This window comes from Natator depressus, chromosome 12 (genome assembly GCF_965152275.1).
Source record: "Natator depressus isolate rNatDep1 chromosome 12, rNatDep2.hap1, whole genome shotgun sequence".
NCBI classification, from domain to species: domain Eukaryota; kingdom Metazoa; phylum Chordata; order Testudines; family Cheloniidae; genus Natator; species Natator depressus.
This window is the reverse complement of record NC_134245.1, coordinates 2,357,075-2,378,478: the sequence shown is the minus strand read 5'-3', so window position 1 is coordinate 2,378,478 and position 21,404 is coordinate 2,357,075. Positions and strand designations below refer to the sequence as shown.

The 21,404-nt window shown below is 51.8% G+C and overlaps 1 protein-coding gene across 1 annotated transcript in view; it reads left to right on the top strand.

Moving 5' to 3' along the window:
• CARMIL2 (capping protein regulator and myosin 1 linker 2) overlaps positions 1 to 21,404 on the top strand; it is a 131,178-nt gene that overhangs the window by 26,418 nt on the left and 83,356 nt on the right. Inside the window, exons 9-14 of the mRNA XM_074968329.1 lie at positions 8,404 to 8,479; positions 8,570 to 8,658; positions 10,324 to 10,418; positions 14,725 to 14,811; positions 18,450 to 18,559; positions 19,501 to 19,578. Coding sequence (XP_074824430.1) covers positions 8,404 to 8,479; positions 8,570 to 8,658; positions 10,324 to 10,418; positions 14,725 to 14,811; positions 18,450 to 18,559; positions 19,501 to 19,578 — 535 coding nt within the window. The remainder of the gene's footprint in view (positions 1 to 8,403; positions 8,480 to 8,569; positions 8,659 to 10,323; positions 10,419 to 14,724; positions 14,812 to 18,449; positions 18,560 to 19,500; positions 19,579 to 21,404) is intronic.

Here is a 21,404-nt window from a genome sequence, read left to right as displayed (position 1 = left end):
TTCCTGAGCTCTATTTCTCCTTCACTAGCCCCTCTTTTCCTCTGGTTCTCTTAGTCACATGCTTCCACTGTTCACTTTCCTCACCCAGCAGTCTCCTCTCAGAGTTCTTTGGTCCTGCTTCCATCTGCAAGTCTGAGCTTTTCCCTTCAGCCTCCTCATGTCTTTGCTCCATCATCCCCTTGAACCCCCTTCTAAACTCAACCAGAGTTTCCACCTGCATCTCCAGCCCTCGGATCTTCTGTTCCATCAGCTCTATTAGGCGGCACTTCATGCAGACGAAGCTCTTTTCAGGTCCCCCCTCCAGGATCATGGACATACCACAGCTTCCACATCCCATCATCTCCATTGTGTCTTCCACCGCCTGGGTCCCTCCCACTGCTGCCTCTGTGTCTGTCACAGCCTTCCCACCTAAGTCCTGTTAGTCCGGGAAACACAAACCAAACCAAACCACCACCACCCACAGCAGAACAAACCCCCAATGAGAACCACAACGCTGCCAGATCACCACCCCCCGCTTCACTAGCCTGGCTGTTCCTCTGCCTGGCTCTCCTAGTCTTCCCCCCAAACTCCCGTTTACAGCTCTGTGTGCTGGCTCCTGGGCTGCTTTTCTGGTTCTCTCTGGCCAGCACGGCTCTGCTCCCCAGACCAGCTTGGGCCCCGGCTCTCTCCTTACCTCAGCCCCACTCTGTCTGGCCCAGGCAATAGCTCACACGGAGGACGGGACCCCCCTGGCCTCCTGATTCCCGCATTAGCCTGCCCGCCCTGTCCATCAGGCTGACCTGGAGCACTGGCCTCTCCCTATCGCCCTGGGGACTGTCAGTTTCCGGGTCCTGATTTCCCATCGACCCTTCCCCTTTCTTTTGGTACTGGGAGCTAGCAACCAAACCCCCCCACTGAGTTTTAGTAAGGGGACAACAGTCCACTTACAATTAGTGTATTACCCAGAAAATTAATTGGAATTTCTCCCTTCCCTGCCCTATTTTTTAGCAATTTCTTTCCACTGGTTAGATGCACATACCTGTCTATGTTCCTTTTCCTTCTTGCGCCATACAATTCATGTCATTTGCAGAGCGCCCCACTCGGTTTAGAAAGAAAAGCAGTTCCTCTGTATTTAGTAGATATGGTCTATACCTTCTTTACCTATATCGGATACCTTTAATTTCACATCCTTTAGGGCTGACAGCAAAAGGGGACATTATAGTGAAGGAACTGGACAGATTATTTACCTATAGAGAGACAGATCTGATTAATAAGGCAGACAAATATGCAGTTTTTAACCTTTCACATTTGTCTTTTTCGGCTGTCACTTCTAAAGGATGTGAAATTAAAGGTGTCTGATATATACACCAACAGTATAGTTCTGCTATACATGTATGAATGACTTCTTTGTGGGACCCAGAAGTTTTGACCCCAGAGCTTACAGCTTTCTGGGTCATACAGTGAGCTATTTCTGACTTTCATCCCTCTCTAAAACCTGATGAACTCCTGGAACACAATGGGCCATATGCAGAGGCAAACAGGGCATAGCCTTCTTTGTCATCCTTTGGATGGTTCTTTGGAGTCGGCGGGAAAGAGGCTATTGCTAGATTTAAAAAACCCACGTACAAGAATTAAGGTTCAAGAATAACCTTGAGGTCCAGTTTTAAAGGTTATAAGCAAAACAAAAGCATTTGGGGTTAGCACAGAGGAGTTCACAAGCTATAAAGAAATAAAAGGGATAAACCTAATCCCATCTTCCTAGACATTTCCTGATCTACTTATATATCTGGGGGTTTCAAATGAGTAGTCTCTAGGTATGATTTAGATGATTTTTCATACCTGACCCCAAGTTTCTTATAGCATAGTTCCAGCCCTGTCTCTGCTTCTCTCCGAGAACAACAACAGACAGACAAAGGGGAAGTTTTTTCCCTATTTTAAAAAGTTCTAGCCTTCCCATTGGCTCTTTTGGTCAGGTGCCCACTCCCTTCCTTCTACCTATGCAGGGAGACTTTTTAACCCTTTACAGGTAAAGCAAGTAGTGAACAACTACTAATAGGGATTTTATAGCTAACTGGCTGGCTGGGTGCCATAAAAGGGAGCTACCCCCCTCCCCCCCGGTCATTTATCACTACTGTCAAGCGATTAAAAACATTAAGTGCAATTAATCATGCTCTTAAACAATAATAGATATACCTTTTATTTAAATATTTTTGAATGTTTTCTACATTTTCAAATATATTGATTTCAATTACAACACAGAATACAAAGTGCACAGTGCTCACTTTATATTTATTTTTGATTACAAATATTTGCACTAAAAAAACAAAAGAAATAGTATTTTTCAATTTTGCTAATACAAGTACTGTGGTACAATCTCTTTATCATGAAAGTTGAACTTACAAATGTAGAATTATGTATGAAAAATAACTGCATTCAACAATTAAACAATGTAAAACTTTAGTGCCTACGTGGCCACTCAGTCCTACTTCAACCAATCACTCAGACAAACAAGTTTGGTCACAATTTGCAGGAGATAATGCTGCCCACGTCTTGTTTACAAAGTCACCTGAAAGTGAGAACAGGCATTCACATAGCACTTTTATAGCTGGCATTATAAGGTATGTACGTGCCAGATATGCTAAACATTCATATGTTCCTTCAGGCTTCAACCACCATTCCAGAGGATATGTGTCCATGCTGATGACGGGTTCTGCTCAATAACGATCCAAAGCAAAGCGGACCGACGCACATTCATTTTCATCATCTGAGTCAGATGCCACCAGTAGAAGGTTGATTTTCTTTTTCGGTGGTTCGGGTTCTGTAGTTTCCATATCTGAGTGTTGCTCTTTTGAGACTTCTGAAAGTATGCTCCATACTTCGTCCCTCTCAGATTTTGGAGAACACTTCAGATTTTTAAACCTTGGGTCGATTGCTGTAGCTATTTTTAGAAATCTCACATTGGACAAAACACAAAGAAGGTACCAATCTGCTATGAAAGTTCTTAAAATGAACATGTGCTGGGTCATCATCCGGGATGGCTATAACATGAAACCTAGGGCAGAATGCGGGTAAAACCGAGCAGGAGGCACACAGTTCTCCCCCAAGGAGTTCAGTCACAAATTTAATTAACACATTTTTTTAAATGAGCATCATCAGCATGGAAGCATGTCCTCTGGAATGGTGGATGAAGCATGAAGGGGCATATGAATGTTTAGCATATCTGGCACATAAATACCTTGCAATGCCGACTATAAAAGTGCCATTCAAATGCCTGTTCTCACTTTCAGGTGACACTGTAAATAAGAAGCAGGCAGCAGTATCTCCTGTATATGTAAATAAACTTGTTTGTCTGAGCGATTGGCTGAACAAGAAGTAGGACTGAGTGGACTTGTAGGCTCCAAAGTTTTACATTGTTTTGGTTTTGAGTGCAGTTATGTAACAAAAAAAAATCTACATTTGTAAGTTACACTGTCACAATAAAGAGATTACACTACAGAATTTGTATGAGGTGAATTGAAAAATACTATTTTGTTTATCATTTTTACAGTGCAGATATTTGTAATAAAAATAATATAAAGTGAGCACTGTACACGTATTCTGTAGTAGAAATCAATATATTTGAAAATGTAGAAAAACATCCAAAAATATTTAATAAATTTCAATTGGTATTCTGTTGTTTAACAGTGCGATTAATTTTTCTGAGTTAATTGCATGAGTTAACTGCAATTCATCGACAGCCCTAGTATCTAGTCAAGGCATAGTTAAGATCTCTACCTCTCGCAAGGGGGAACTGGGTTCTGTTCCTGTGGGCCCTACAGGGCCAGCCCTGCCTCAGAGCAGGTGCTGGAGTCTGTTCTGGCCAACACATCATCACCAGAGCTGCTTACTAAGTTCCCTTGCAAACCTGCTGAAGAGAATGTGGCCACATGGAGTACGTCTACACTGCAATAAAAGACCGGCTGGCCTGGGTCAGTTGACATGTTGTGCGGGGCTATAAAATTGCAGTGTAGATATTCGGGCTCCAGCCGGAGCCTGGACTCTGTGACCTACCCCCTTAGCAGGGTCTGAGAGCCTGGATCCCAAACGTTTACACTACTATTTTTAGCCCTGCAGCCTGAGCCCTGTGAGCAGGGGTGAAAGTAAGTCAAGTGACTTACCTGTACACTGGGGCCAGCTCTGGCCCCTGGAAGGGGCGGAGCCTAGCGGAAGGGGCGGGGCTGAGGGGGTCAGAGCCAGCCCCAGCCCACCCTGTAAGGTAAGTGCCCCCTCCCCTCCCACTGGGGTAGCAGTAGCAGCCCGGGGCTCCGGCGGCTATTTAAAGGGCCTGGGGCTCCCATGCTTCTACTGCCCCGGTCCTTTAAATAGCCCCCGGAGCCCTGGAGTAGCGGCGGTGGGGCTCCAGCGGCTATTTGAAGGGCTGGGACGGTAGAAGTAGGGGCGCCCCGGGCCCTTTAAATAGCCGCCGGAGCCCCGCAGGGCTCCAGCAGCGGGGCTCTGGAGGCAATTTAAAGGGCCTGGGGCTCCAGCCACTCCTGGGAGCCCCAGGACCTTTAAATTGCCCCCTGGGGAAGCTGGGCTGCCCCAGTATGGTGCACTAGCTCTTGCCGGTACGCCATATCGGGACGAACAGGCTTACTTTCACCTCTGCCTGTGAGTCAATTGACTGCCCAGTAAACCCTCAGCAGGACCGGCCCACAACATTTTGGCACCTGAGGTAGGGAGCTCAAATGATGCCCCCTCTTTTGGGCCAAAACTTTGAAAGGTCTCAATTCTGCCTTCTTCCCATTCTACTCCTCTAATGGTGCTGCTCTGCCACCTACCCCAATAAAGGAGAACTCACAACTTAAAATGCCTTGTTCAAAACACTTCACTTTCAAACGCCTGAACAGCAAACGTAACCTTTCTTGTCTGGCATGTTTATCTGTTTGAATAATCAAAGTGGGGCTTTCCGTGCCTTCTTGGTTGCAAAGATTTGAACTGCTTCCTGCTGAAGGTCCACAGTCTGGGCCAGCTCATGCTCTGTTGAGATGGTTGCAAGGCCGACCAGCCTCTCCTGTGTCATTGTGGAGCGTAGATGTGTTTTTCTTAACTTCAGCTTGGAGAAGCTGCGTTCTCCACTGGCAACTGTTACAGGAAGTGTTAGAAGTACGCGCAGAGCAACAAAAGCATTTGGAAAGAAGGTGGTCATCTTATTTGTGCACATATATTCCAGAACAGCCTTTGGAGTTGATCCTGCTGAAATGTATCTTGAAAGGGCTTTCAGTTCATCACCTAAATCACTCGCATCAATATCGCGCATGTCATCATGTGTCAACACTGTCTCTAGTGCCCTGCATTGCTGCTGTAGGTCTTCTTCAGGTATAGTGAGGAGTTTTGGAATATCCTACAACATCCCAAATATACTGCTGTGTTCCTTGAGCTGCATGAAACGTTCTTCAGCTGACTGTATTGCACAATCTAGCACTTGGTTAAAGAATTCAACTTTGAATTATTGTTTGGGGTCTCTTATGGGGCACGGGATAATCCCATAATCAAGATGTCTTCTTCTTCGGTGACTCTTGTATTCTTGAATGGGTGGGAAAATAGCTTCAGTGTGGAGTTCCTCTGCCAACTTCTGCGCACTCTTCAGAGCGTTTTGAAATCCCCCATCTGACCGGTACGACGGTAGGTCTGACTTTGCTTTGTCCAGTTGTTCCATTGCTCCAGATAGATCAAGGTCAGCACCTTGGAGTCTCTTGCTTACAACATTTATTTCAAACAGTCTGTCATGCCACAGCACTAAGCCACACAGAAATGTGAAGTGATGTATGTTTCTGGTGATTCCATTTCCCTCTGCCACTGTTCTCCCACGAACAGTTCCTGTCACAGCATTATCCTCCATAATGGCAACTGTGGCATCATCTATCTTCCCAATTTGCTGTTTGATAGGCTTTATCGCCTCCCCTCGACTTTCCCATCGTGTGACACTCAGTGGTTTCAGTGTCAGAGAGGATGTTCCCAGATGTTCTCTAGAAGCTGATGCTGCATCACTGACCACCAAGTTCAATGAATGAGAACTGCATGGGACAAAAAAAAGCTCGAGGGTTTAACTCTCGGATCCATGTCTGCACTCCTCTGTTCTTTCCTCTCATGTTGGCACCATTATCGTAGCCCTGACCTCTCATGTCAGCTATCGCAATTCCCGTATCTTCCAGCTTTTTAAGAAGCACATTTGTCATACCAGCTCCTGTGGTATCATCAATGCCAATAAATTCTAGAAAATGCTCTGACAGTCACCACTGCCGGGACATTTTCACTAGGTTCTGTTGTTGTTACAAAACGCACCATTAAAGTCATTTGTTCCATATGGCTGATGTCAGGTGGGCCGTCCAGAATAACAGAGTAATATCTTGCTGGCTTCAGATCTGCCACAGTCTTCTGTTTGACTTTTGTTGCCAGTAACTGTATGGTCTCATTTTGAATTGTTTTTCCAAGGTAGTGGTGTGTGTACCACGACTTGGGTGGTGACACTTCTTAGATGCTCCTGGAGAACAGCATCAAACTCAGCCATCAGCTCCACAGTTTTAAGGAAGTTTCCATTGTTTGGCACATACAGCTGATCTGCAGGGCCACGCAGGGCTAGGTTTTGGGCTGCAAGCATTGTCACAATGGCAATGAGCCTTTTCAGAACATTTTACCAGTAAAGAGACTCTGACGCAATCTTCTCTTGATGCTGATCATCCATGGTGGCCTTTAACCTTAGTCTCATCTCCAGCTCTTTCCACCTGTGGAATGCTCTCTGGTGATTTGCTGCCTTCTCATGGCACGCCAGATTTCTAGCCTGATTTTTCCAGCCCTTTGTTCCTGTAGAACCCAATGTGGCTGGAACATTAGACTGGAAGAGTTTGCAACAAAACCAGTATGCAGCATTCTGGGTTTTTGAGTACATAAGCCATGGCCTCTCCACTTTGTCACCATTGGGGATTTCACGCCAGTAACGTGCTGGATGGAAACTTCTATTTTCATTGTCTTTGGGGAACATGAAGTTTTTCACTTGCTGTGGCCCGTGCAGTACAAGGAAGTCCCTCAGGCTACTGCTCAAGTGGGTCCACAGTCCTGGATCCTCTGGACTCAAGGAACTAAACTCAGCAGCAGCTGTTTCTTGCGCCTCCACCACACTCTTCTCTGATCTACACTTTTCTTCAGGACTGTGCATGGTTACAGCCACTTGAGATGGAGATATGGATGCTGCAGCAGCTGCCAGGTCACCTGCACTCTGACTAACTGGAAGATCAGGCATCTCCTCACCACTCACATCCTCACTGGGGCCAGAAGGCTCACCGTGAACATTTGTGTCTATGTATCTCGGGAGAGCTCCTTCCTGCTTAGATAGAAAAGCTTCCTTTGCTTTCTTTCTTTTTCTGAATGCTGCCCCAGGGGGGCGTTTTCTTCTTTCACTCATGGCTGCTGTTCTGTGCCAGCTAGAGTGGCTCTCAACACTCAGTTGAAGGGGAGAAATAAGCAGGCTGGTAGCAGGGCCTGAGTGAGGGAAGAGATCAGCGTCTTAGGGTCTAACTGGCTCCTACTACTCCAGTTGACGGCCTGCTCTCCTCAAGTGGGTTCAGGGAAGCAGCAGGACACAGGAAGCTCCCTGAGAAGCTGGGGTTAATCAGTCCAGGCTCCTGGGGGGCTAGAGAGGTACATAAGAGGCTCCTCCTCCTCTCTCTCCCTGCAGCTCCTGCTGCTTTCTGTTATTCCCGCTCCCCTTTTCTCCTGCCTGCCTGTTCTGTCTCTTGTGCCCTCCTCCCTCCAGCACAGCACTTCCCCATCTCTGTGCATCTCAAGCGGAGAGGATACAGATGCACCAGCAGCAGACACCATTTTCTACACTCTGCCCCCCCCCCCCCCCCAGTCTGGCACCTGAGACTGCTGCCTCAGTTCGCCTCATGGTAAGGCCAGTCCTGATCCTTACCCACCTGGCACAGCAGAGCTTTCCCCCTTTGCCATCCTGGACTGGCACTTTCAGGTTGTGCACTCTCGGGGAGCACAAGCATAGCTGGATGTCCTGGTTGTTGAATTGCATACAGCTCCTCTGTGCTTAGCAATGCGGGGGATGTGTCCCGCTGTGGATGGCTGGTTCATTAGGGCCATGCCTGGGCTCAACAAACAAACATTGAAGCACTGATGAACTAGAGAAGCACCTAGAGCAGTTGTGATGTGTGGCAGGATTTCACTTGCCTCTCAGCTTGCATAGCCAGGGATGTAGTAGGTCTAGTCCAGCTTTAAAGCAGTGGTCAGAGTGCAGAATACTCCCGCTTCTATGGGTGAGTCATGGCTTTAAAACAACATGTGCAGCCTGACTCAAGGGTATTCACCATGTCTCCAATCACAGTCAGTCTGTGCCGTAACTCTTGCTAATTGTTTTGTTGTTGTGTCCCACTGCAGAGACGTAGCCCTTAGCATCACGGCGCTGTCATTTAACCTGTGGTTCACGAAGCTGTACTGTAAGGACTTCAGGCTGGTGAGTATGAAGAGCCGTGGCCAGGACGCTAATGAAATGCTGTCCCTTAAGTGATGACACAGCTTTCAAAGAGTCTTTCCTCTCTCCTAGAATCTGGAGATTTCCGAACAGCTTCTGTACATGCTCAGCAAATCGGTGAAACTGGAGGAGCTGGTGCTGGAAAACAGTGGGTTAAAATTGTAAGGAAAGGGCATTTGTACACGTTCTGCCTCTTGTAAAGGATTCTGGGTAGCATCATAAAAGCCTGCACAGGCAGCAGCTTGCTGCATGTTTTCACCAGCTGTTCTGTGCCTTGTCCATCGTCAGCTGGTAGAATAGCGGAAATGCAGGGCTGACACTGAATTATTGTCTGCATATTAAATTATCAACTGATGCTAAATCACCTGCCCTTGGCTTCTGGTCACCTTTTAAGGCAGGGGAGGGCAAACTACAGCCCGCGGCCTGGATCCTGCCTATCAGGACTTTCAATCCGGCCCGCGGGATTGCCAGTCCTGTGGTGCAGCGGGGCTAAGGCTGGCACCACGGGAACGGCTGGCACCACGTCCCAGAAGCAGCCGGCACCATCCGGAGGGCCGGGGGGGGGCAGAGAGCTCTGTGTGCTGCCCTTGCCGGCAGGCATTGCACCCCGCAGCTCCCATTGGCCGAGAATGGGGAATCGCGGCCAATGGGAGCTTCGGGGGTGGTATCTGCAGACGAGGGCAGCACGCGGCGGAGTTGCCTGCTGCACCCCACCCCCAGAAGCCATTGCCACGCGAGCCCAGAGCAGGGAGGGAGCCTGCCTTAGCCCTGCCCTGAGCCCCCAACCCCCTGCCTTGAGCCCCCTCCTGTACCCCAACCCCCTGCCCTGAGCCCCTTCCTGCACACCGCACCCCCTCCCGCACCCCGCACTCCCTCCCACACCCCAAGCCCCTGCCACAGCCCTACATTCATGGCCCTGCATACAATTTCTCCACCCAGATGTGGCCCTCGGGCCAAAAAGTTTGCCCATCCCAGTTTTAAGGGGATGAATTTAAATATCCAAAAACTGGGAAAGGGAAAAAAAATTGTCATAATAGAGTAACAGTAACTTGCACTGTAGGCATGGATGATGGCTAGATTATTATTATAGCTGGGAATTTCAGAGGTACCCAGCTCCCAGCAAAAATCCATGGGATTAGTGATTTAGGAGCATTTTCGAAAGCTATGTATGTGCTTTAGGTAATGTTAGCTCAGCTGTATGTCTGGATTCATCCATAGGGCTGCTTCGCGTTGGGAAGAGCTCATGGATGTGCCAGGGTGTGGCCCATGAAGGCAAACATCTTTGTTGTGTTCCTGCTGTTGAGTGTTTAAATTTGCAGCCCTGGTTTTGCAGTAATGTATTTGTTTAACTATAATTTTGAGAGAAGAGAGAAACTGCCCGTTCCTCACAGGGTTCCCCTCTGCATGACTCAGCCAGGCTCTGAAGTGCACCTGACCAGGGAATGGCCCGAGCAGGGGAATTTCACACTTCTGCTACTCTTTGGCTGGAGACGACTTTCTGCTGTGTTACAGGAGAACTGCAGCCAGCATGGCAGAGAAGTGCCACCTCTGGGATGGCGGCACTGCTGAGAGAGCTGGCTGCCACCTTTGCTGCAGCATGAGCGATCGCTCAGCACCCTAGGGACCGATAGATGTAATGCATCCGGCCTCCACCGCTTAGTGCCTCTCCTCCCCCACCCCCAGCCTGGCGCTGCCCCCGAGGCACCATGTGACCCCAGCGCTATTTTCCTGTGACGGGCTGTGAGACGTTTGGTGCCTGGTGCCTGGCCGTGTTGGGAATACTCGAACGCTGGATGTGTTGTAAAGTGAGATCCATTCCCTTGCAGTGAATTTGCCCAGAGGATGGCCCAGGCGTTAAGAGGAAACCCGGACTCAGCTCTAAGCGCCATCAGCCTGGCTGGCAACCAGCTGGAGGACAGAGGTACCTTACGCTTCCGTCCCAACAGATACGGCCCCTTCAGAGTGTCCCGGCTGCTTCTGACAGTGTGCAGGGTTTACGGCCCGTCCTTTTCAGCCCCTCTGGTTCCTGTCCCGTCTCTGCCCAGAGGCCAGTTGGAGCTGGCTGGGTTTGAGACACACCTCACCCCACATCCAGCCTCCCTCCCACCTTCGTTCTCCTCTTGAAAGTGGTGGCTGCACTTCCCAAGGCAGCGTGTGTGGCCCGTGAATCCCTGATCTCGTCCCCACGTGGAAGCGCTTCCAGCCATGGGCGGCGAGTTCTATGGGCCCATGGTGCCCGGGCACCAGGAATATTCCTGTCCCAGGGGCCCGGCTCCAGCAAAGTTTCCCACCTCCCCTCCCCAACACACACACACTCCCCCCGCACTTCCCCCCGGCGATTTAAAACAGCCCGGGGGCTCCCGCCACCACCCACAGCGCAGCGGGGCTGAGCGGCTTCCTGCGCGCTCGCTCCATGTGGCTGTCGGCAGGTCCTTGCAGCCCGTGTGAGGGGGTGTGGCACTGTGCGCTGCCCCCCACCCCAAACACCCCTGCGGCCAATGGGAAGACAGCAGCGTGAGGAAACCCCCCGGCCTGCCCCGCCTAGGAGCCGCTGCCAGAGGGGGTGCCCCAGGTAAGCATCGAACCCCCCCATCCACTTCCAGAGCCTGCACCCACACCCCCTCCGCAAACACACCCTTCGGCCCCCAAATTTCCTCCTGCACCCCCACCTCCTCTTGCCCCCAAACTCCCTCCCAGAGCCTGCATCCCTCACCCCCTCCTGCACCCTGCACCCCCTCCCCCCAACTCCCTCTTGCACTCCCACCCCTCCCCTGCACCTACTTTTGTCCCCAAACTCCCTCCCAGAGCCTGCATCCCTCACCCCCGCCCCCTGCCCAGAGCCTGCACCCAGCACCCAAACTTGTTCCCAGAGCCTGCACTCCAGACCCCCTTCCCCACACAAACTCCCTCCCAGAACCCGACCTCTCACCCCTTCTGCACCCAAATTCCCTTCCAGAGCCTGCACCCTGCACCCCTCCTGCACCCCAATCCCCTGCCCCAGCCCAGAGCCTGCACCCAAACTCCATCCCAGAGCCTGCATCCCAGACCCCATCCCCCACCAAACTCCCTCCCAGAGCCTGACCTCTCACCCCTTCTGCACCCAAACTCCCTCTCAGAGCCTGCCTCCCCACCCCCTCGTGCACCCCAATCGCCTGAACCCCAGACGCCCCCCCCCAAAACTCCCTCCCAAAGCCTTAGGCAGGTGTGTGTGGGGAGTTTGGGGGGGGCATGTTTCTGGGCACCACCAAAATTTCTACAAAACTGCCTCCCCTGCTTCCAGCGAAGGGTTGGGTGTGTGGATAAAGCACAGTAGCTATGCCAGCAAGCCTGTAGCTTGGGGCGTGCGGTGAGGAGCACTGGGACACACACTCACCCGCTAATGTCTTGCTCCCTGGCCCGCAGCCTCTTCGCTCGTCCTGGAGAGGGCAGATGTGTGAAGTGCGTCTTGAGAACAGTGGGCAGGCTCAGTCTGTGCTGCCCCGCACAGGGCTCTTGACCTCCTTCTGCTTCCGGCGGGCCCTCCGCTGAGCATCCCTGAACCAGCAGCCGTGGTGCCCTCCCTCCCGTGGGAGCGCAAGGAGGGAGAGAGCGAGTGCTACAGGCAGGGTCACTGGGGGGCTGGGGGCTTGATAGATTGTGAGTTTTGTGTATTTAATTAGTGTCACCGCAGGAGAGAGGACCTAAATTCTAACCCTATTTAAAGATATAAATCCTAACGACTTGCTAGAAACCAAGAGATTCCTTTCTGGCTAGGCACGAACTCACATGTTCCTTACAACACAACTAGTGCATCTCCGTCTGAACTGTCTCCTCGCCCTCCCCCGCTGCAGCCTTTCGGCTGCTTGCTCCATTCCTTTTCAATGTGTGACGCCCCCCCTTCCATCAGGACCAAGGCAGGGGTTTGGCTGGATCAGAGCAGGGCATTGCTTCATTGGGTTAGGTACCCTTGCTTTTGGCAAGTGCCTTGTACCTGATGCTTCCTAGGCAGGTAAACCCTCCTGGCAAGCTGCCAGCACTGACCAGTGGGTGGGGGAAGATGCCTTCCCCTCCTTCCCAGCCCTAGCACGAAGGGTAACATCCTTTGGCCTGTTTGACCTCTGGCTCATGTTGCTGCACTTGCATGAATTGACACCGGATCTTTGCCTGTTACATTTTACTGCCTATTTATCACTTTCTTTGGGCTTGTCTGCATGGGGAATGCAGGGCAAGCTAGTGGGAAGTAATCAGAGTGGGAATTGAAGGCATACTGTCCCCAGCTTTATCCCTCCCTGTGTAGATGAGCCCTTAGTGTTGGCCCCCTAGTGGGGGCTGGTCTGCCCCACCACACTAGCTCTGCCGTGTCCTCGGGAAGAACTCTCTCTCTCTCTCTCTTTCCCTCTCTCTCAGAGAAGCAGGTGCTGTGAATAGGGGAAGGTGGGAACAAATTGATGAGCATGCCAACGTAACAAATCCCCCAGGTGCTGTGTATATGGGGCAGTCATGGACTGTATGTTGTGGCAGAGAAGGGGCTGGCAAGTGTCTGTTTAGTATGTACATAGATGGTGCACGTGATACTTCTCTAAGCGCTGCCTGCAGGGAATGCTCATGCCTCAGGTGTGGGAGCTGGTAGGGGTCTGGCAAGCAGCGTATATCGAGGCTGTGCATGCCCCTGCTGTGTCCAAGTGCCCTCCTGCCCTGCCCTAGGAACAGAAGACGACCCAGCTCTGGCTGCCCCGTAGCTCTTTCAGCATGTTTTCCGCAGCGCGCAGCACCTGTCCCTGGCCCCGTCAGCCCCTTGCTGGTTGATTTGTGTTTGTCATGCTGCGCGTTACTGTCAGGAGGGCTTGGCTCTCGGTCAGACACCGGCTCGGGAGAGCAACCCTGTGAGCTGTACTGAGGCCTGTACTGGAGGCTGCGTCCCCAGTGCTGGCCGCAGGGCCTACGTGGCAATGCCGGGGGAGCCCCTCGCGGCAGTTGCTGCGGCTCTGTGAGACAACCGCCTGTGTGGATCCTGAGCTCACTGCGGCTTGCGGTGTGGTGATGAGGCCTTGCACCATATGCCCTGCTGTGGGGCAGGAGAGATACAGCCCCAAGTCCCTAGCTCTCCTGGCCCTGGTGTGTGTGTCACCCAGAGATGCCATGGAAGGCAAGTGTTGGTTTCCCTGCAGCATGCGGAGTCGGGGGTAGCACGTGCCTTGGGCTCTAGGCTGCTGTCTGACCTGCTTTGTGTCTGATTTTAGGGCTGGATCCTGCAAACACATAGGCTTGCTCTACACATAAAACTTATACCAGGATAGCAGGACCCCCGCCCCCAGCAAACCCCCCAGTGCAGATGCAGCTCTGCTGACAGAATGTCTCTGCTGACAGAATGTGCCCCTGTCGTTTGGGGCAGTTCCTTCACTGGCAGAGCTCTTCCTCCTGGTGGCGTGTGCTGTGTCTAGACTAGGGAAGTGGCAGCTGGGAGCATGTCTAGCTGGGCTGAGAGACAGACTTGTGCTAGCTTCGCGCAAGCTCAAGTGCCAGCAATAGCAGTGTGGTGGTAGTGACGTGAGTGGTGGTTCGGGCTCGCCACCCAAGTCCAAGCCCACCTGACCCTCCCGGGTCTGAGCTCGGGTGCTAGCTAGCCTGAGCTGCCGCCTGCCACAGCACCTGCTCTGCTGTTTGTAGCATGCCAGCCCAGGTCTGCCTAGCCAGGCTGGAGGCTCGCTTCCAGCTGCAGTGTAGCAAACCCTGAGCGGCCATGCTGACCTGGGCTCTGCAGTGGAGAAGTGGCCTTACTCCTGGGCCTGAAGTGCCTGGGACTCGCACAACACCCAGGCTAAGGTGTTTGCAGGATTGATCCTTCTCTTAGAGAAGCAATGCTTGGGGGGCCACGCAGAGTCATGTGCCCCCCCCCAGATTTCTGCTAGCGTTTGTGGGCCAGGGCCCCTCCGTGTGCAGCAGCTCCTGGAGCTGGTGAGCTGCAAGCTGCGGCCGCTGGGAGAGGCGGCAGCAAACAGCTGGGAGCTGCAGGGTGGGGCTGCTGAGGGTAAGGGAGGAGTGTGACTCAAGCTTTAAATTGTGCCCCCCCCCCCATCAGCATGTACCAGTTGTCTCAACTTACAGGCCCCTTGGGATGGGGACTTGTGGCATCGGAGCCGGAAGCGTGCAGCCGGTGGCTGACAAGCGATGATGCTCTATGGCTGTGGGTGCAATGGCTGAGCCCCCTGTCGCCTGTCTGCTCTCAGGCCCCTCTGCTCTCTCCTCAGGGATAACTGCATTCAGCCAGTACATTGAGAAACGCACCAAGGGCCTGCGCAGCCTGAACTTCTCTAGGACTTCGCTGACTGCCAAAGGTATATACAGATACAGAGAAGCATAGATCTGGAAGGGACCTCGAGAGGTCTCTAGTCCAGTCCCCTGCACTCATGGCAGGACCAAGTATTATCTAGACCATCCCTGAGAGGTGTTTGTCCAACCTGATCTTAAAAATCCCCAATGATGGAGATTCAACAACCTCCCTAGGAAATTTATTCCAGTGCTTCACCATCCTGACAGTTAAGAAGTTTTTCCTAATGTCCAACCTAAACCGCCTTTGCTACAATGTAATCCCATTGCTTCTTGTCCTGTCCTCAGAAGAAATTTTTTTCTCCCTCCTCCTTGTAACAACCTTTTAAGTACTTGAAAACTGCTATCATGTCCCCCCTCAGTCTTCTCTTCTCCAGACTAACCAATCCCAGTTTTTTCAGTCTTCCCTCGTAGGTCATGTTTTCTAGACCTTTAATCATTTTTGTTGCTCTTCTCTGGACTTTTTCCAATTTTTCCACATCTTTCCTAAAATGTGGTGCCCAGAACTGGACATAATATTCCAGCTGAAGCCTAATTACTTCTAGTGTCTTGCTTACAATACTCCTGCTAATGACGTTCGCTTGTTTTGCAACAGTGTTACACTGTTGACTCATATTGAGCTTGTGGTCCACTCTGACCCCCAGATCCCTTTCCACAGTACTCCTTCGTAGGCAGTCATTTCCCATTTTGTATGTGTGCAACTGATCGTTCCTTTCTGTAGTAAGGTAGACACCCACTCCTGCCCGGAGGGGCTTACAACAGGGCTGGGGCTGTGGGCTAGAAGCTGGGCCGATTGGGGAAGTGGCCACAGCTGGGCCACACCCCAATCAGGCCGCAGCTGGCCTGTATAAGAAGGCCAGGGCAGCCAGGAGTAGACTCTCTCTCTGCCTTTAGCAGGAGAAGGGCCTGGTTGCTGGGGAGCTTGAGAGAGTACCTGAGGTGGCGGAGGGCTGGGGAAGGCCAGAGGGGCTGGGGAGCTCCAGCCTGGAAACCCACCCCACAGGCTGCAGGCCAAGAGTAAGGCCAAATAGGTACTGGGGTTGCAGGGGGCAGCCCACGGGTAGGCAGAGGCAGCAGGTCCAAACCCCTTCCCCTGTGATGAGTGGCTGATACGCTGCAGTCTGCCCAGGGAGTGGGGCTAAGTGAGGACTGGCAGTAGCCAAGACTGAGGTGAAGTGGGGATGGTGGGTTCCCCTGGGTGGGGAGATCCTGAGACTGAGGGGTTACTGCCAGAGGGGCAGCACCCCAGACAAAAGGGCACTGGGTCCGGGAGGGACACAGGGGGGCCAGTGACAGGCGGGACACCGACCTGCAGAGGGTGCTCTGGAGGCTGGTAAGCTAATTCCCAAGGACGACCAGCAGGAGGTGCCACAGGGGTCAGTCCCACCTGCTTACACTTCCAATGTGGAGTACTTTGCATTTGTCCTTATTGAATTTCATCCTATTTACTTCAGACCATTTCTCCAGTTTGTCCAGATCATTTTGAATTTTAATCCTGTCCTCCAAAGCACTTGCAACCCCTCCCAGCTTGGTATTGTCTGCAAACTTTATAAGCGTACTCTCTACGCCATTACTTAAATCATTGATGAAGATATTGAACAGAACCAGAACCGATCCTTGCTGGACTTCACTTGTTATGTCCTTACAGCATGACTGTGAACCGCTGGTAACTACTCTCTGGGAACGATTTTCCAACCAGTTATGCACCCACCTTATAGTAGCTCCATCTAGGTTGTATTTCTAAAGTCAAGATATACCACATCTATCGCTCCCCCCCCCCCACCCACAAGGTTTGTTATCCTGTCAAAGAAAGCTATCAGCTTGGTTTGTCATGATTTGTTCTTGACAAATCCATGCTGACCATTATTTATCACCTTATTATCACCTAGGTGTTTGCAAATTGATTGCTTAGTTATTTTCTCCATTATCTTTCCTGGTACAGAAGTTAAGCTGGCTGGTCTGTAATTCCCCGGGTTGTCCTTATTTCCCTTTTTATAGATGGGCACTATATTTGCCCTTTTTCAGTTTTCTGGAACGTCTCCCATCTTCCATGACTTTTCAAAGATAATTGCTAATGGCTCAGATATCTCTTCAGTCAGCTCCTTGAGTATTCTAGGATGCATTTCATCAGACCCTGATGATTTGAAGACATCTAACTTGCCTAAGTAATTTTTGACTTGTTCTTTCCCTATTTTGGAAATGATCCTACCTCATTTTCACTGGCATTCACTATATTAGACGTTCGGTTTTCACCAAGAAGGTTGGTGGTGATGGAAACAAAGAAGTCATTAAGCACCTCTGCCATTTCCACATTTTCTGTTATTGTCTCTCTTTTCCCCCCCCCCCCACGCCCCTTGAGTAACGGGCCTACTCTGACCTTGGTCTTTCTCTTGCTTCTAATGTATTTGTAGAATGTTTTCTTGTTTCCTTTTATGTCCCTAGCTAGTTTGATTTCATTTTGTGCCTTGGCTTTTCTAATTTTGTCCCTACATACTTGTGTTATTGAGTTTTAGATCAATGAAGATCTCCTGGTTAAGCCAGGGTGGTCTCTTGCTGTACTTATCTTTCCCACGCAGTGGAATAGTTTGCTCTTGTGCCCATAATAATGTTTCTTTGAAAAACCGCCAACTGTCTTCAATTGTTTTTCCCCTTAGTCTTGCTTCCCATGGGATTTTACCTACCAATTCCCTGACTTTGCTAAAGTCTGCCTTCTTGAAATCCATTGTCTTTATTGTGCTGTTATCCCTCCTATCATTTCTTAGAATCATGAACGCCACCATTTCATGATCACTTTCACCCAAGTTGCCTTCCACTTTCGAGTTCTCAACCTGTTCCTCCCTATTTGTCAAAATCAAATCTAGAACAGTCTCCCCCGTAGTAGCTTTCTCCACTTTCTGAAATAAAAAATTGTCTCCCATACATTCCAAGAACTCATTGGATGATCTGTGCCCTGCTGTGGTTGTTTCCCAACAGATGTTTGGGTAGTTGAAGTCCCCCATCACCACCAAGTCCTGTGCTTTGGATGTGTCTCCATGGGGTTTGCGTTGGTTTCTGGGATGGGGGCAGTGCTCACAAAACCTCCTTGCTGCCTTTGGGACCCTTTACAGGAGCCAGAGGGCTCCAGGCTAGCACGGGAAACCTTCCCACAAGAGTGTGAAAGAGGGTGGCGGGGCTGCCCTGGCCTGCATTTCCCCTGGAGCCACCATGCTGGGCCCAAGGCCTCTTTGGGCAGTGTCCCTCTGCATTCCTCTTGCCAAGGGGCCAGGCCTCAACAGCCCAGTCTAGCCCTAACTGTGGAATGACTGATCTTGGTCCTGAGCCGGCTCTACCCCCTCTTGGCTTGGGCGCTGCCCGAGTGCGTGTGCAGGGGGCCCCTTTTCAAAGTCAGGTGGCCAAAGAGCTCTGGTGGGTGCTGTGGACACTATGTGGGAGGACTGGCTCTCAGAGTCCCAGCGGCTCCCAGGGGGGTTTAAGGAGAGAATTCCGGTGTGGGATGGTCCCTCTTCACCTGCCATGTCTCGGCAGTCTGAACCAAGCAGGGATCTGGGATTGCAGGGTTTCTAACATGACAATGTCCTTCTCTGCTCTGCATCCACTCTTGGGTCCCCACCATGCTCACTGGCTTCTCCTCCCTTCCCTCGGGCAGGAGCGAGCACTTTATGCCAGTCCCTTGCATCTAATGGAATCTTCAGCGCCTCACTTCAGCACCTGGATCTCTCGGGGAATCCTGGCATCCTTACCACGGACGATGCCAGCGTACGTATAAATAGCTCCCTGCAGGTAGGAAGGTCCAAGCCAGAGAAACGCAACTAAAACCTGAGCAGCATGTACAGTGAGCTGAGATGTCTCTTCTCTCTCCCTCTCGCTCCGGGCAATGGGAGGCGTGGCTGCAGCTCAGACATACCTGCTGGGGCGGGGCTAAAAGTAGCAGAGACCACATGGCAGCACAGGTCAGGGCAGGCTTGCTGCATGTGGGTGTGAACTCAGGTTGCTAGCCTGCTCAGGGGTCCATGCTGCTCTTGGTCCCCAAGCTAGCTAGGCTAACGCTAGTGCAGATAAGCCTCCCCGAGCTGCAGTCAGACCTCTGATGGGAGAGAAGACTCTCTCTAGCGTGTGTTGCATTTTCTGGAGGTTTAATGATTTAGGTCAGAAGAGTCTGGCCCATCAGCTGGGTCTATTGTTGGGGTTTGGTCAGATTTTTGGGCTGCCCCCTTTGCCATTTGATGCCAAAATGTTCAGAAGGGGCTATTGCTTTTTGGGTGCCCAGCTGAGACCCTGTGCCCAGCCCCCACAACTCCTGTGGACTCCTGTGGGAGCTCAGTGTCTTCAAAAGCCCCCAAATCAGAGGCCACTCTTGGCAAATCTATTGCAGGTCACTTTGGCCAAGCAGCCAACTCCATTTCTGCTTCCCCTGGCCTGGCGCTGCTGCCCAGGGGAAGGGGCTGAGTGGGGAGGAGGAGGTGCTTGGGGGAAGGAGAGTCTGGGCTCACCCCCAGGTTGGTTTGTTTCCTTCTCGCTTTCTTGGGCTGAATGTTAACCCTGCCAAACCCCAGGAGAGAGGCTGTCTGCCTGTGAGCCAGGCTCGCTCCTGATCCTTGGGCAGGAATGTCCTGCAGTCGGCCCCAGGAGCGAGGAGACGCTGCCTCTAGAAAAACCCTTCCAGCAGACCCTTAAATCCACGTCTTCTCTCCCCACAGAGCTTGCACAGCTTCCTCAGCCACGCGAACTCGGTGTCTCACCTCAACCTGGCCGGCACAGACTGTGCTTTGGATGCAGTAAGTAGCAAGGGGCTGTTCTCCACTCATCTGTGCTGAGGGGACCTTCCTTCTTGCCATCTGCGTCACTGCAGCCCCTGCTGTGTGCCTGGCCCTGCAAACCAGAGTCACTGTGCAGGGTGTGCAGCCCAGGGGCAGACGAGTCTATTTCTGCCTCCCAGGGCTGGCCCTTCCCATCCCCGGGCCTCGGGCCTCCTTAGGCAGAGACAATCGAGCTGCCGGTGCCTGCAGAACTCCCAGGCCTGGCCCTAGCCCTAGCGGAGGCAGCATGAAATCGTAGTTTGCTGTGGTGTGCTGGAAGTCTCATGCGTGATTGATCAGGAATGAATGAATGCAGCAGGTACTTCCCCTTTGGATGTAAATCTTGGCACTGGCATCCAAGGTTGGAACAGCCTCGGGACTGTAATTTATGGCTGGACCTTAAATTACATCAGATATTGGTGCTTTGGGATCGCTCCCTCTGCCAAAGTCATGCTTCCAGATGAGCCTTCCAACTCCTTGCATTTCCCTCGCTGTCACTGCTGCATGTAGGTCTGGTTATTTGCCTTGGAAAGGGGGCAGGATTGTAAAATGCTGTTCTGCTCTGGAAAGTGGAAAGAAAAGGATTACTTGTGGCACCTTAGAGACTCTAATCTTAGCCTCTAAGGTGCCACAAGTCCTCCTTTTCCTTTTGCGAATACAGACTAACACGGCTGCTACTCTGAAATCTGGAAAGTGGGTCTCTGTGATCAGCCAGTGTGCTTATTTAAACAGCCGGCCCTGCAGACTCCTTTGGGGACTCAGTCAGCTGGTCTCGTGTGCCTGCCTTCTGCAGGCCAAAACACACCTTGTGGGACCCCTACCCCACTACCTCCAGCTGCATTGCACTTTGCAGCCTCTAGGTGCGTAGGGCCTGGTTTTCAGTGGGAGCTGCAGGTGCCGATATCTCTGAAAATCAGACTGTTAATCACCCATTCTGTGGCTGGCTAAGAAGGACTCTGGCTCCGGCTCCCTCTCCCTGGGCCAGACCTGCCCTGTAAGGCCTGTGGAGTAAAAAGCAGCAAACGTGTACCCAACTCACTCGAGTTGGCAGCTCTGTCCCTGAGATGTGCTGGGAGCCATTTTGGACCGCTGTCGCTTTCTATAGCAGAGCCGCATGTCCTAGCATGCAGGGACTTCTCTGTGTCGGACAACACGACCGGTGGATTGCAGAGGGTTAGTGACAGAGGAAGGCTGGCCTAGTGGTGAGAGTGCTAGCCTGGGACTTGGGCAACCTGTCTCAATTCCCTCCCCCGCCCCATCCTTCACCTAGGCTCTGTGCCACTATTTCCCCCTGTGTGCAGTGGGGGTAGTAGCCCTGCCCTACCTCATGGGGTGTGCTCAGATACTGTGGTGATGGGGGGGCTGTATAAATTGCTTAGCTGGATGGATAGAGACCACACATGGACAGGCCTAGTGGTCAGGGTCCTTATCGCCCATCTGTGGTGTGTGATTGGTGCTGTCCAGTACCCAGAGGCAGCCTCAACCCCCTTGCCATGACAGCAAGGCTTGTGCCCAGCAGCCTGGCTGAGCAGCAAATGGCTCTCTGAGCTAGGTGAGAGGGGAGCTCAGTTCTGCCAGGGCTAATGCAGCATTTCTGCCTTCGGAGAGTTAGCCCTGGTGGCCTTTGTGGGAGGAGTGGTCTGGGTGGAGAGGGAGGGAGACTTGCTTTGCGTGGGAGAAATGACTGAGGAGGGACAGGGACAGCCAACGGGGGAAAGACTTGAAGGTGGGGGGAGCCAGGTGGCCCTTCCTGGTGTCCCCACTGAAGGGGGAGTAGCTGGGGAAAGGAAGCCCTGTAGGGTAGT